This window comes from Sphaeramia orbicularis, chromosome 20, assembly GCF_902148855.1.
Source record: "Sphaeramia orbicularis chromosome 20, fSphaOr1.1, whole genome shotgun sequence".
Lineage (NCBI taxonomy): Eukaryota > Metazoa > Chordata > Actinopteri > Kurtiformes > Apogonidae > Sphaeramia > Sphaeramia orbicularis.
This window is the reverse complement of record NC_043976.1, coordinates 31,087,589-31,104,461: the sequence shown is the minus strand read 5'-3', so window position 1 is coordinate 31,104,461 and position 16,873 is coordinate 31,087,589. Positions and strand designations below refer to the sequence as shown.

The 16,873-nt window shown below is 34.4% G+C and overlaps 1 protein-coding gene across 1 annotated transcript in view; it reads right to left on the bottom strand.

The window, feature by feature from the left end:
• Window positions 1–16,873, bottom strand: part of LOC115411443 (cadherin-18) — a 492,272-nt gene that overhangs the window by 190,423 nt on the left and 284,976 nt on the right. The window contains exon 8 of the mRNA XM_030123571.1: window positions 16,424–16,560. Coding sequence (XP_029979431.1) covers window positions 16,424–16,560 — 137 coding nt within the window. The remainder of the gene's footprint in view (window positions 1–16,423; window positions 16,561–16,873) is intronic.

The following is a 16,873-nucleotide window of genomic DNA, read 5'->3' as shown; positions in this document are numbered from 1 at the left end:
CTCCTCACCCTATCCCTAAGGGTGCGCCCAGCCACCCTGCGGAGGAAACTCATTTCGTATAATAATAAGTAATAATGACAAAAAAAATTCTTATGAACCTATTTTTCATGAAGTTGCAAAAATATCCACTCAGCTGGACACACGTTTTAATTTTGAAACACAAACATGTATTTACTGATAACTTGTGTGAAAACTGTGGGTAGGCTTGTATTCGGGGTGTTTATCCTCAGGAGAAATCCACATAAATGTTACCAATTCATGTCAGAAAAGATATGTAGTGTCTTGAAACTTTAATAAAGATATATGTAAAACAAAACAAACAAAAAAACAACGAAAAGCTCAGAGAGGTGCTCATAAACCGCTCATTGTGTGTTGTCTTGTCAAGCTCATGCTGAGATTTTACGTCTGAACCTCCTTGACAATCAGTTTTGGGCTGTCTCATGTGGATTAACCTACCGCTATATTTACTGTAAACTTCCACATCTGTTTTTAGTAAAACGCAGGTCACAGAGACGACTCTCTGACCAGTCATTGGTCTGCAGTGGTCACACGTCACCTTTTAGTATCTGGTCCCCAGTCCTGGAACCTCAGCGGAGGTGATACCAAAAACTAGTCCTGGGTACCAGATTCCAGGTCCGTTTTCATAATGGAAACGCAAAAAAGCCGTAGCCGAGTCGAGTCGAGTCGAGCTGATACCACGTAGTGGAAACGCGGCATAAGGTACAGCACAGAATGCACCCCACATAATACTTGGACGGACCTATATTTGCAGATTCACTGTGAACTGTAAGTTGTAGCTAATGTCCATATGTAAATGATAAACTTAGGCAGAATAATGTTGAATTTCCACTTATTTTTCTTAAGACATCTCAAATTGTTCATGTTATTCACATTTTTAAAGAAACTTTATAGATGTAAACCACTTTACTTAAGTTTTGTGTTTTTCACTGTTGTTAGTTTCAGCAGGATATAGCAGGAGTCAGTAGGAGATAAGGTCACAACAGGATCATCACAGTTGTTTTTGTTTTTTTTTCACTATGGTTATAGTTGTGGTTATGGTTAGAGCCCACTCCAAAACTTATGCTGAGGCCTCATTCAGCTTTTATGGCCCCAAACTATGGAACAGCCTAGCTGAGGACCTGAGGTCCACTGCAAGTGTACATACTGTATTTTTAAAAGTAAACTCAAAACTTATCTTTTTAGTCTAGCTTTTATTCATTCATTCATTATCTGAACCCGCTTTATCCTCACTAGGGTCACGGGGGTCGCTTGGAGCCTATCCCAGCTACATAGGGGCGAAGGTGGGGTACACCCTGGACAAGTCACCAGTTCATCACAGGGCTGAACATATAGAGACAAACAATCACTCTTACATTCACACCTATGGGCAATTTAGATTAACCAATTAACCTATCAGTGCATGTCTTTGGATGGTGGGAGGAGCCAGAGTACCCAGAGAGAACCCACACAGACACGGGGAGAACATGCAAACTCCACACAGAAAGGTCCCGCCGCCCGTCGACTGGTGTTGGAATCAAACCCAGGACCTTCTTGCTGTGAGGCACGAGTGCTAACCACTGTACCACTGTGTTGCCCGTCTAGCTTTTAATTAACAAAGTGAAGCAATGTTAAAAATCTAGCTGTTAATTAAACTTATTTTTAACATTGCTTCACTTTGTTGCTTTTATTTTTTTTATTTGCAACCGTAGGACAGCGGGGGTTTCAGTGAAGCACTTTGTGTTACATGTAACATGTATGAAAAGTGCTATACAAATGACATTTGATGGACTGATTGATTGATTGATTGATTATTTTACTGGTCCAGCCCTCTTGAGATCATATTGGGCTGTATGTGGCCCCTGAACTAAAATGAGTTTGACGCCCTTCTCCTAATGTGTTACGTGCTAATGCTAATTGCTAATTGCTAATGCTAGGAACTGTGTGTATTTGGATGGGTAAAATACAGAGACCCTATTTCCTATGGGGATAATAAAGTGAGTTACAATCCACAGCTGTGAATGGAAGTCAGGATTTCATATCTCTGGAGGAGAGAATATTAATTTCCGTCTGACACCACGCTCTGCAGAAAAAAAAATTCAGACAGTATCCAAAATGTGTTCATTCATTCACAGTGCAGGCTTGTTCCCAACATCATCACTGATTCTGAATCTTGATTTCTGATTTGTAGCAGCGAGACCTCGAAAACTTTGTTATTTTTAGTGTCGGTATGCTAGTTTCTTGATCGTATTTATATTACCTTTTGCTTAAGACCCAATTTCAATAACCCTGAGACTTAATTTAAATTTACCTAAACTTAATTTAACTTTTCTTCCAATAGCTTGAAACTATTAAAATGTACTTAGTTGTGTCTTCCAGTCTTTACTCCATCATCCTTTGCCAAACCACCCTTTTAGTCATTTCCATGCTGCTGATTGCTCTATATCTCAAAAACCTTCTTAATTTTGAATGAATCAAAGACGACTGAGAGCAAATTGGAATGAGCTTCGATTTAGGCTGTCATGGTTTGCTGCTGAGATACTCATTTTGAAAAGAAGGGATGATTAAGCAGCTCTTGCCAATGCCTTTACAGTCTCTCATTGCTCTGCTTTCAGTGAGCGACCCAAACTGCTGAGGGAAACAATTGTTCCTGAAGAATGTGTATATCCAGGACAGCGGTAGAGATGAAGCTGGCGTTAATGCTCAGCTCTCACCGCCGCAATACTAGCGTCTCGTTTGTTCGATAGAATTACGAGCGTGAAAAAAAAGCGTAGGTGGAAAGATAGAGGCGCTGGTAGTCAACTTTTCTAGGTGAATCATGGATGCTCACCTGTCCTGGCCTGAGCTCTCACACACAATGAACCTCCTCGTCTGTAGCTATTTCTGGTGGATTGTCGTTCACATCAAGGACCTGGACTGTAAACAGGAGCGCTGCTTAGAAGAGTGGGGTTGCCTGTAGCAGAAAAAAGAAAAAAAAAAAAAAAAACATGCAAAAGGAGATGAAAGTCAAATGTAAGCTTTAATAAGACCAGAAAACACTGTAATTTTTAAACTAGGTCACCTGTGCTTTTTACTGCTTGTTTAAGTTTTAAAAAGCGCTAAGGATTGCAGTGTTGTAAAGGGGACATTTTGCACATCTGATCATGGTTCTGCAGTATTTCTCATAGCGCAGTAGCACTTCATTATGCATGTTCCTTTTATTTAATAACATAATAAACTTTTTATGACCAACAAAATCATGCACTTAGCTTATACTGGACCATCTACTGGAGCTCTAGGAGTGTTTACATGTCGAAATGCTCCTAGATGTGAAAATATGACTGTTTTATGCCTTATTGCGGCTAAAATTTACTTAGGGGGTCAAATGAGTGGCCATTTTTGTTAAAAAAAAAAAAAAGTAAGAAATGCATAGAACAGTGTTGAAATAATGCTAATCCATTTGTGCACAGACTACTGATATTACAGGGTGACACAAAACAAACGGGAACTTTTTAACAATCCAATAAAACCAAGAGTGATGGAAAGAAAAATATTTCATTCATAGTAATTGAAACCTTAAACCATGCCATTTAAGAAACAATGATGGAATTTCATTTTTTAAATTACTTCCTGTAGATGGCGTCCTCCTGTACGAATGCATTCCTGAAATCTGCTGTTGAAATTCCTAATTGACCGCTGCACATCTCAGCTGGGATACTGTGAATTTCATCCTGAATTCTCTGTTTTAACTCTCCAGAGTTCTTGGTCGAGTTGTGTACACGTTACGCTTGAGATAAGCCCCACAAGAAAAATCACAAACGGACAAATCTGGCGATCTAGGGGGCCAGAGAACGTTACCGAATCGTGAGATCACACGGTTACTTAACAATTCTTGCACAGTCGCCAATGGTTACTAAATGGGGGTGTGTTTACTTGCTCAAGGTCACTGTCTCGCAGTGCTGCCACTTGCTCATGTCTGCCAAGACGTACTTCAAAAATTCCCGTTTTTTTGGGTCACCCTGTAGTTGACAGTGGAAGCTCTATTTTCAGAAATATTGGATTTTGAATAGCACGTGTATGTGAAAACTTTTGCTGGTGGATGGACGTGACATTACCCATGATGCTCTGGTCAGAACCAGTACTTTATTAGGAATAAACTTATAGACTTACTATTGCTAATTCTCCTCTTATTCATAAATGTTAGTATTGTGGATCTAAACAATAACAGCTGACACAAAAACACTAAAATGTGGCAGTGGACGGATGTGACATGGTTGTTACAGATCCCATCATACTGATGCTCGGCAGCCATGTCACCGTTTACACTAATGATCCCTGTGCAAAAACTAGGATCAGAATTATTTATTGTATAGTTTATCATCATACTAAAGAATAAATAACAATATAGAATTGTTATTTCTTTATAAAAATACTTATTAGAAAACTGTTGATTTAAAAAGTGACGTGTGACATTTTACTGCGAAAGAAAGAGAAAAAGTTGTCATTATTCGTAGGTTATGATGCTATTACTGTACTGGTCCGGCCCACTTGAGATCCAATTGGCCTGAATTTGGCCCCTGTAGGAAATGACTTTGACACCCCTGTTCTAAAGGATAATGTGTATGTTGAACAGGTGTCTGGATCAGCACTTATGTTGTGATGCTAAAAGTGATTTTTTTTTTGCCACTTATAGGCAAGGAACCAAATATGGTAACTTCATTAACCTTGATTTTCTACATAACAATAAAAAAATTATGAAAATTTTCACAAAAGTAATAAAATCTTACATCCTCCATAAACACACTAGGTTAAATGTTGAATTTCAGAGTGTTTCTATGAGTGACTATAAAAGGTTAATACTGGCCAAAGAATGCTGACTTTCATTTCTGAACCACACTGAACCGGTACAGATTACTGTTTCAATACAGGGGTGTTTCAGTGCATCCCCAGCACTTATAACCTAAATAAACTGATAGAAAAACCCATGGAGGAGAAGGAGGTTTTTTGCTAAGTAGCTTCCAGGTGCAAGAACAGATAGTTTTTACAGGAACAATACTCTGCAGGTTACCACATTTGTGTAACATTGTGTGTTTTGCACATGTATACATGATAAGTTGAGGCATAATCTTATTAAAACTGCAGTTTATCTTCTTACTAATTTCAGTTTTTTCAGGTTATTCACAGTTTATGTTAAGGATAGTTTGAAATGTAAATATTGTCTTAATTTAATGTGTTTTTACTGCGAAACAAAGAGAAATAATTGTCATTATTCGTAGGTTATGATGCTATTACTTTACTGTTCCGGCCCACTTGAGATCCAATTGGCCTGAATTTGGCCCCTGTAGGAAATGACTTTGACACCCCTGTTCTAAAGGATAATGTGTATGTTGACAGGTGTCTGGATCAGCACTTATGTTGGATGCTAAAAGTGATTTTTTTTGCCCCTTATAGGCAAGGAACCAAATATGGTAACTTCATTACCTTGATTTTCTACATAACAATAAAAAAATTAGAAAAATTTCACAAAAGTAATAAAATCTTACATCCTCCATAAACACACTAAGGTTAAAATGTTGAATTTCAGAGTATTTCTATGAGTGAACTATAAAGGTTAATACTGGGCCAAAGAATGCTGACTTTCATTCTGAACCACACTGAACCGGTACAGATTACTGTTCAATACAGGGGTGGTTTCAGTGCATCCCCAGCACTTATAACCTAAATAAACTGATAGAAAAACCCATGGAGGAGAAGGAGGTTTTGCTAAGTAGCTTCCATGTGCAAGAACAGTATGTTTACAGGAACAATACTCTGCAGGTTACCACATTTGTGTACATTGTGTGTTTTGCACATGTATACATGATAAGTTGAGGCATAATCTTATTAAAAACTGCAGTTTATCTTCTTAACTAATTTCAGTTTTTTCAGGTTATTCACATTTTATGTTAAAGGATAGTTTGAAATGTAAATATTGTCTTAATTTAATGTGTTTTTACTGCGAAACAAAGAGAAATAATTGTCATTATTCGTAGGTTATGATGCTATTACTTTACTGGTCCGGCCCACTTGAGATCCAATTGGCCTGAATTTGGCCCCTGTAGGAAATGACTTTGACACCCCTGTTCTAAAGGATAATGTGTATGTTGACAGGTGTCTGGATCAGCACTTATGTTGTGATGCTAAAAGTGATTTTTTTTTGCCCCTTATAGGCAAGGAACCAAATATGGTAACTTCATTAACCTTGATTTTCTACATAACAATAAAAAAATTAGAAAAATTTCACAAAAGTAATAAAATCTTACATCCTCCATAAACACACTAAGGTTAAAATGTTGAATTTCAGAGTGTTTCTATGAGTGAACTATAAAAGGTTAATACTGGCCAAAGAATGCTGACTTTCATTCTGAACCACACTGAACCGGTACAGATTACTGTTCAATACAGGGGTGTTTCAGTGCATCCCCAGCACTTATAACCTAAATAAACTGATAGAAAAACCCATGGAGGAGAAGGAGGTTTTTGCTAAGTAGCTTCCAGGTGCAAGAACAGTATGTTTTACAGGAACAATACTCTGCAGGTTACCACATTTGTGTAACATTGTGTGTTTTGCACATGTATACATGATAAGTTGAGGCATAATCTTATTAAAACTGCAGTTTATCTTCTTACAAATTTCAGTTTTTTTCAGATTATTCACGTTTTATGTTAAAGGATAATTTGAAAATGTAAATATTGTCTTAATTTAATGTCTTTTTACTGCGAAACAAAGAGAAAAAGGTGTCATTATTCATAGGTTATGATGCTATACTTTACTGGTCCGGCCCACTTGAGATCCAATTGGCCTGAATTTGGGCCCCTGTAGGGAAATGACTTTGACACCCCTGTTCTAAAAGGATAATGTGTATGGTTGACAGGTGTCTGGATCAGCACTTATGTTGTAATGCTAAAAGTGATTTTTTTTAGCCACTTATAGGCAAGGAACCAAATATGGTAACTTCATTAACCTTGATTTTCTACATAACAATAAAAAAATTTGAAAAATTTCACAAAGTAATAAAATCTTACATCCTCCATAAACACACTAAGGTTAAAATGTTGAATTTCAGAGTATTTCTTGAGTGAACTATAAAGGGTTAATACAGTGTTGTTCAACCTTGGGGTCGGGACCCCATGTGAGGTCACCTGGAATTCAAATGGGTCGCTTGAAATTTCTAGTAATTGATAAAAAAAAAAAAAAACAAAAAAAAAAAACGTACTAATAAAAAATGTATGTTGAGTTTACAGAGACAATCATAATCCATAAAAGACAAACTGAAGCTGAAACTGAAGCACTGTGGTGTCTGTTTATCTGTCAAATGTTCATTGTGGTCGGTTTTCAGATGCTGCAGCTCTTTCATAATTCATAGTTTGAGTTCTTGTTTGTTCAGTATTAATTGTCAGCCTTGTAAATCCAAGCTGGACTGACGGTACATATCCTGACCAAGGAAAAATCAAATTCTCACTATGTGCAGTAATCTACACCTGTCTTTTCTGCCTCCATCCTTAATAATATACATTAAATAGACTAAATGTCATCTAAAATTAACGTTTATTTGCAACATAGTATAGCAAACTATTACATGATCAAAAACAAATGAATTTAGCCCAAAAAAAAAAAAAAAAAAAAAATCTCTGTTTGAATGTCTGGGGTCACCAGAAATTTGTGATATTAACCCTTTCATGCATAGTGGTCACTACAGTGGACAGCTCTTCTACACCTGTTCTCTTGTATATTCATGGATTTGTTGTTCTTTTTGTTTTTTTTTTTGTTTGTTTTTTTTTACACATATCTTTATTAAAGTTTTAAGACACTACATATCTTTTCTGACATGAATTGGTAACATTATGCATAATCAAATATTTTAATCAAATATTTTAATGTGCGCTGTTTTATATTTATTTCTATTTCATTGTATTCCCTCAAATTTCATTTTATTTCTTGATGTATAATCAAATCTTAATGTATTTTAATATTGTATTTTTTCAATCAATGTGAAGCACTTTGGGCTACAATTTCTGTATGAAAGGTGCTATACAAATCAGTTTATTATTATTATTATTATTATTATTATTATTATATTATTATTATTATTATTATGTAGATCTCTCCTGAGGATAAACCCCCCTGAATCACAAGCCTTCCCCACAGTTTCACACAATTTATCAGTAAATACATGTTTCTGTGTGTCAAAAATTAAGCTGAGTGGATATTTTTGCAACTTCATGAAAATGGTTCATAATAAATTTTTTTGTCATTATTACTTTTTTACATGTATTTTTATTTATTTATTTTATTTTATTTTTTTTTCAGAAGAAAATTTTCTATCAATATTGTGTTTTTTCATGCCCAAAGAAGGAATAAAAACCTCAGGAAAAAATTTTGATTAAGGTTCTCATAATTCGTGCATGAAAGGGTTAAAATGGGGTCACGAGCCAAAAAAGGTTGGGAACCACTGGGTTAATACCAGCCAAAGAATGCTGACTTTCATTCTGAACCACACTGAAATGGTACAGATTACTGTTCAATACTGGGGTGTTTCAGTGCATCCCCAGCACTTCTAACCTAAATAAACTGATAGAAAAACCCATGAGGAGAGAGAGGTTTTTGCTAAGTAGCTTCCAGGTGCAAGAACAGTATGTTTTACAGGATGAAAGTGCTAAAAAAATAGCATGCAGGATCAGCAAACCACTCTAGATAGACAAAAAAAAAAAAAAAAAAAAGTCAAGCAGGTGCAGCACTCTTAGCTTTTTTAATTAATGTTGTATTTACCATATGTTGTGCATAAGTTTTCCATACATCGGTTCTGCACCTACTGTATACAACCCTATATATAATAATAATATCCTGCATCCTATTAACAAATCCCCATAGTGCAAAAGGTAACATCATGAATTAATCATCTCTACTGACTTTTTGGACTGGATAAGCGATCACAAAGCGTGTTTGCTAACATTATAGGACGTCTGCAGTGAAATCTGCACAACGCCGTGCGTGTCTGTAAAACTGTGTGTCCTTGTTCGTTCAAAGAGGTAAGAATTATCACTCTCCCTTTTGACTGTGTCTTGCTTTGTACTGTTCCTTGAATACTAAGGAGAGGTTAGAGATAAAGAAACATTAGCATGCAGCACCTCTGACGGCTGGGAAAGAGATTTGCCTAATTGTGTATACAAATTACCCAAGTTACCTGATAGCAATTCTTGAAGTTAGCAAGGGCTGCGTTGATTTAATTAATTTTCAATGTAGAGAAGGACACTGAAACAATTGAGGCTAATTTGATTTCGTAATTAATTATGAAAAAAAAAAAAAAAAAAAACAATCGCAGACATTTGAATATATTCTAATCAATATGCAAATGATCCCTTTCATCATTGTTTTTGCCAGACTTTAATTGCCAATTTCACCATTAGCTCACCTTGCTTTGGGGTTTATTTAAAATACTCTTAGATATTGTTGTTTTTCTCCGTTAAATATACCCTTTGCGAGCTTGACGTTTATAGAAATATACATAAAGCTTTGCTGATTTTATAGAAACAGGGATTGATTGATACATTATGAGTAGTTAAATTAACCCTTTCATGCATAGTGGTCGCTACAGGGACAGCTATTCTACAGCTGTTCTCTTGTAGATTCATGGTTTTTTATTATTTTAGTTCCATATCAGCTAAAAAAGTGGATGCTTATGCATCATCCAATACACTGACATTCAGACCATTACTGGAACTTTGCTGTTCTAGAAAAACCTGATCTGCACTAACATGTTTGAGTGTTAATCAGCTGCTTGTTATTACCTCCACCAGGAGGTATTGTAATCGCTTTGCTTTGTGTGCGTTTGTTTGTTTGTTTGTTTGTTTGTTAGCAAGAAAACTCAAAAAGTTAAGGATGGATTTTCATGAAATTGTCAGGAAATGTTGATACTGGCACAAGGAAGAAATGATGAAATTTTGGTGGTGATCGGGGGTGGGGGGTGGGTGGGCGGTGGGGGGGGTTGGTCCAATCAGAAGGAGGAGTGGACTCACAGCATCAGAATGAACACAAATGAAGGAGAAAAAAATGAACAAAATGCACAAAAATGATGAAAATATTAAAAAAAAAAAAAAAAAAAAAAGAACACAAAGAAAATAATGAACAAAATGCACAAAAATAAAAAAACAACAACCAGAAATTAAATGAACACAAATGAAGGAAATAATGAACAAAATGGACAAAAATGAAGAAATATAAATTAAATGAACACAAATGAAGGAAATAATTAACAAAATCCACAAAAATGACAAAAATACAAAAAAAATTTATGAACACAAATAAAGAAAATATGAACAAAATGCACAAAATGAAAAAAAATGGCGGAAATTAAATAAACACAAATAAAGAAAATATGACCAAATGCACAAAAATGAGAAAACACATATATTGAACAAGATTAAGAAAAATGAATATAAAACACAATGAAGATAAATTAAGAAATAATGAAGAAAATGACCAAAAATTAAGAAAATATAAAACAAATCACCAAAAATGAAGAAAATATTGAACAAAATGAACAAAAATGAATATAAACAAAATGAAGAAACAATGAACAAAATGAAGGGGGGGGCAGATCTCTCTTGGCGGAAGTCTGCGCCCTCCGAATACTTTTCTTTTGATATTAGACTGTTATTAACAGTTTTTCTAAAACAAAAGTTTTTTTTTGCATCTTATCTCCATCAAGTGAGTAAAACTGATATTAGAGTATGTTAAAATGTGACAAAACATCAGATTAGCAGCATTAAAAAAATGTATTTCATAGTTTTCACCACAGTATATCAGTAAATACATGATTCTTTGCTTCAAAAATTAAATGCATGGTGTCCAGCTGAGTGGACATTTTGTAACTCCATGAAAAATAGGGTCATAAAACATTTCAATTGCATTGTTCTTTTTTTTTTTGTTTTTTTTTTCATCCCTAAAGAGGAATAAAAACACTCAGGAAAAAGTCTTGATTAGGTTCTTATAATTCATGCATGCAAGGGTTAAACTAAACCATAAATGTGTCGTTTCCCTAACAGCTTAATTTTCTTATTTGGAGTCTTTGTTTTAGTGTAATATGAATAAATTAGGTTTTTGAATCGCACATTAAGTAAAATAATGATTGCTGCTCTGACTTTTTCTTGCTGTTCAAACAAATTGCCATTAGGAAACAATTATTTTTTGTTTGATTAACACAATTGGTCCTGGCGCTCAGTGGCGGAGGCTCGTAGCCCTGAAAAAGGGAGTAAATGGAATAAATGGAAATGAACCAACCTCGCGTCTCACATGAGTGTAAGTTGTTTTTGTTAACCCTTTAATGCATGAATTATGAGAACCTTGGGCAGGGGGGCTCCAATCAGAAAGAGGAGCGGAGTCACAGCATCAGAATGAACACAAATTAAGGAAAAAATGAACAAAATGCTCAAAAATGACAAAAATACAGAAATTAAATGAACACAAATAAAGAAAATAATGAACAAAATGCACAAAAATGAAGAAAATATAAAAATTAAATGAACACAAATGAAGAAAATAATGAACAAAATGCACAACAATGAAGAAAATATAAAAATTAAATGAACACAAATGAAGGAAATAATGAACAAAATGCACAAAAATGATGAAAATACAAAATAAAATGAACACAAATGAAGAAAATAATGAACAAAATGCACAAAAATGAAGAATATAAAAATTAATTGAACACAAATGAAGAAAATAATGAACAAAATGCACAAAAATGATGAAAATATAAAAATTACATGAACACAAATGAAAAAAAAAGAACAAAATGCACAAAAATGAAGAAAATATAAATATTAAACAAAATTAAGAAAATGAATATAAGAACACAATGAAGAAAATAATGAAGAAAAATGAAAAAAATATAAAAACAAAATGACCAAAATGAAGAAAATATTGAACAATATGCACAAAAATGAAGAAAGTATGAATATTAAATGAACACAAATGAAGAAGAAAATAATGAACAAATGCACAAAAATGTTGAAAATATAAAATTAACTGAACACAAATGAGAAAATGAATGAACAAAATGCACAAAAATGAAGAAAATACAAATATTGAACAAAATTCAGAAAAATGAATATAAGAACACAATGAAGACAAATTAAGAAAATAATGAAGAAATTTAAAAAAAATATATATAAAAAACAAAATGACCAAAAATGAAGAAAATATTGAACAAAGTGAACAAAAATTAACAGAAAACAAATGAAGAAAACATGAACAAAATACACCAAAATGAAAATATAAAAACAAATGAAAGGGGGGGGGGCAGATCTCTCTTGGCGGAGGTCTGCGCTGTCCGAGTGCTTTTCTTGTTTATATTGTACTTATGGAGATGCACAACGAAAATAAATAAAAAAAAATTGATTTAAAAAAAAAAACAAAACAGCAAATTTACAGTAATGCTATGAACTGCAGTGTATGTGATGGTGCATGAGTGTCCATTATGTCGGCTGATCTGCAACTAAAACAACAAAACCCATGAAAATACAAGAGAACAGATGTAGAATAGCTGTCCGCAACGGTGACCGCTATACATGAAAGGGTTAAAGGACAGAAACACGTTGTATGAGAATGCTGCCTACAGAGACTTGCATGTTTTCGACTAAAATAAAAACTGAATTAATGCGAATATGCAAAGCCTGGGTGTCTAAATGCAGCGTATATAGGTATGCGCTGCAGCATCATACATCCTTTTGTGGAACATTTCTTCTGTTGATATTGATTTTGACTCCAATTTTACACTATGAATCTGAACCCACAGCGCTCTCTCTGTCTATATGATCCCCTCAGGGCACCTTGTTATCTTGTAGGTAGAAATAAACCTTTAGGTAGAAAACGTACGACGCCTCCCTTTGTTCTTTTTTTCGCCTCTCCTGTTTTAAATCTCCCTGTTGTGGCACAGAACTGACCCGTAATTTGAATCCAGTTATTATAATGATCTGTAATGTCTCATAAACTCCAGGCTAAAAAAAAAAAAAAAAAAAAAAACGACCAGAGTGAATCATTTTAGCTGCCTCTTTTAACCAGCTGAATAACAATCTTTCATGTATGCATTGCCGTTCATGAGGGTATCAAACACAGGAGATGGCTGTTTAATTATTTACATTTTAGTTGGTTAGTTCACGCAAGCTGCAAATGCAATACACACATGTTACCAAATTCTCTTTATTTACCCGTATTTGGCTGGGAGAGCTTTCTTTATTCACGCATACACGAGCAAATATTAAGATAAATAAAGAAAGAAATGTTAGCGTTCAGCACCTCTGACAGATGGTGAGAGATTTGTCTTATTGTGATCACAAAATACCCAGGTTTCCTTGAGGCAATTCTAGAATTTAGTGGGTCTTTTATGTGTTATGTGTGCAGTGTGTGTGTGTGTGTGTACAGCAGTTCGCAAGGGTATCAAACACAAGAGAAGGCTATTTAATAATTCAAGTTTTTGAAGTTTAACTGATGTGTAGCATATGCCATACACGTGTGTGTGGGTGTGTTATGAAAAAGCTGTTTATTAAGTTTTACTGAGCTATAAAAGCTATAAGAAAAAGCAAGAACGCGTTAACATGCAGCGCTGCCGACAGCATGATGGGGAAAATAGGTCGACTATGCGCTTTAACCTGCAGAAAATGTCGATCTACAATTGTGTAAACAGTGCTGGCATTTGAGCAAATGTGTTTTGTTTTTTTTTTGACTCATTCATGTCTTTTCATCTTCATACGAGTAGTAATAGCAAACAAATGGCGCCAGGAACAACAAACCCCGCCCCTCGCTCATATTGTAGCTTATTTTGGCATCAATCCAGCTATGCATGTGGTGATGTCAGCATATCAATTACCACTATATATGTGCCAAGTTTGAAGGAAATTGAAGCTAAATTGATGTTTTTATAGACATGTGAAATGTTGCTAATTATAAGTAAATGGGAGAAAAAAATTGAATTAAAAAATTCATTAAAAATTTGAACTTTGACCTACTTTCCCCAAAATGTAACCACATCTATTCTGGGTCACTGGCAATTTATAAAACCAATTAGGTATGAATTGAAGGAATAGTTTTTTCTGCTACAGACATCTGATAGTTTCACCCATTATAAGTAAATGGGAGAATTTTTTTTTTTTTTTTAATTCATTAAAAATTTGAACTTTGACCTACTTTTCCCAAAATATAACCACATCTATTCTGGGTCACTGGCAACCTATAAATCCAATTGGTATGAATTCAACCAATACTTTGCTGCTACAGACATCTGAAATGTCACCCATTATAAGTAAAAGGGAGAAAAAAATTGATTTAAAAAATTCATTAAAATTTGAACTTTGACCTACTTTCCCCAAAATGTAACCACAACTATTCTGGGTCACTGGCAATTTATAAAACCAATTTGGTATGAATTGAAGGAATAGTTTTGCTGCTACAGGACATCTGAAAGTTCATCCATTATAAGTAAATGGGAGAAAAAAATTTAAAAAAAATAAATGCATTAAAAATTTGAACTTTCACCTACTTCCTCAAAACTTTACCAAAATTACTTTGGCATAACTGGCAATCCATAAACCCAATTTGGTATGAAGTGAACCAATGGTTTTGCTGCTACAGACGTGAAATTTCACCCATTATAAGTAAATGGGAGATGGAAAAAAATGTAAACATTTATTAAACATTTGAACTTTTCCTCAAAATTTTACCACATCTATTCTGCATTACTGGCAACTTATAAATCCAGTTTGGCATGAATTGAAGCAACAGTTTTGCTGTTACAGACATGTGAAATTTTGCCCATTATAAGTAAATAAGAATTTTTTTATTTTTTTTTTAATTCATTAAAATTTTAATATTGACCTACTTTTCCCCAAAATGTAACCACATCTATTCTGGGTCACCAGCAATCTATAAACCCAATTTGGCATGAATTGAACCAATAGTTTTGCTGCTACAGACATCTGAAATTTCACCCATTATAAGTAAATGGGAGGGGAAAAAAAATTAAAATTCATTAAAAATTTGAACTTTGACCTACAGTTCCCAAAATGTAACCACATCTTTTATGGATCACTGGCAATCTATAAACCCAATTTGGTATGAATTCAACCTATAGTTTTGCTGCTACAGACATGCAAAATTTTGCCCATTATAAGTAAATGGGAGAATTTTTTTTTTTTTTTTTAATGTATTAAAATTTGAACTTTGATCTACTTTCCCCAAAATATAACCACATCTATTATGGGTCACTGGCAATCTATAAACCCAATTTGGTATGAATTGAACCAATAGTTTTGCTGCTACAGACATGTGAAAGTTCACCCCTTATAAGTAAATGGGAGTAAAAAAAAATTATAAAATTCATTAAAAATTTTAACTTTGACCTACTTTCCCCAAAATGTTACCACATCTATTCTGGGTCACCGGCAATCTATAAACCCAACTTGGTATGAATTGAACCAATAGGTTTGCTGCTACAGACATGTGAAATTTTGCCCATTATAAGTAAATAAAAATTTTTTTTGTTTTTTTCTAAATTCATTAAAAATTTTAACATCGACCTACTTTTCCCCAAAATGTTACCACATCTATTCTGGGTCACTGACAATCTATAAACTCAGTTTTGTATGAATTGAATTAATAGTTTTGCTGCTACAAACATCTGAAATTTCACCCATTATAAGTAAAAGAGGGAAGAAAAAAAAAAAAATTAAAATTCATTAAAAATTTGAACTTTGACCTGCTGTTCCCAAAATGTAACCACATCTTTTATGGATCACTGGCAATCTATAAACCCAATTTGGTATGAATTCAACCAACAGTTTTGCTGCTACAGACATGCAAAATTTTGCCCATTATAAGTACATGGGAGAACTTTTTTTTTTTTTTTTTTAAATGTATTAAAAATTAAAACTTTACCTACTTTCCCCAAAATGTTACCACATCTATTCTGGGTCACTGGCAATCTATACACCAAATTTGGCATGAATTGAACCAGTAGTTTTTCTGCTACAGACATGTGAAATTTCGCCCATTATAAGTAAATGGGTGAGAACAAATTATTTTAAAAATTTCGTCAAAAATTTGAACTTTGACCTACTTTCCCCAAAATCTAAAGACATCTACTCTGGGTAAATCTATAAACCCAATTTGGTATGAATTCAACCAATAGTTTTGAATAGTTCTGCTGCTACAGTGCTAACAAACAAACAAACCAAAAACAACACCCCTTGCCTCCTTTTCAGGGGGTGGGGTAAAACTTCAAAACATTAGCAAAGTATGACTGGCTTCCAGCCCATACGCTCACCCACATAGGAACAAACATATCAGGTGTGTTACTGTGCATTCCCTTGTAAACCCACTTCCTTCATAGGAGTTAAACGGGGTACCTACCAACCTCCGAAGCCATCACAGTGATGTTGTGCCAAGGCATGTCTTCCCTGTCCAGAGGCCGGGTCGTCCTGATAACCCCGGTGCTCTCATTTATTCTAAAATACCTTTCACCGTCATCTTTGTTGTCCATGAAGTATCTGTGAAGAAGGACATAATGTTCACTTTAGTACCTGCACCAAAAGGATTATTTTGTCTTTTTTTTGGGCAGAAATAATGATAATCCCTTCCCAATAAGCCCAGAGCCTTTGAATTAATTTAATGGTTGGTTTTTCTACACAGCCTGGACAAAAAAATGTCCCATATTCAAATACTTTGTTGGCCTTTAGCTTTGATTATGACACATTTGCATGAATTTGTATGCAAGATTTTGTGTCAAATATGTGCGAGTCAGACCACTGTGTAAAGTCTTACCCATCACATCTGAAAGATTCTCAATGTGGTTCAGGTCTG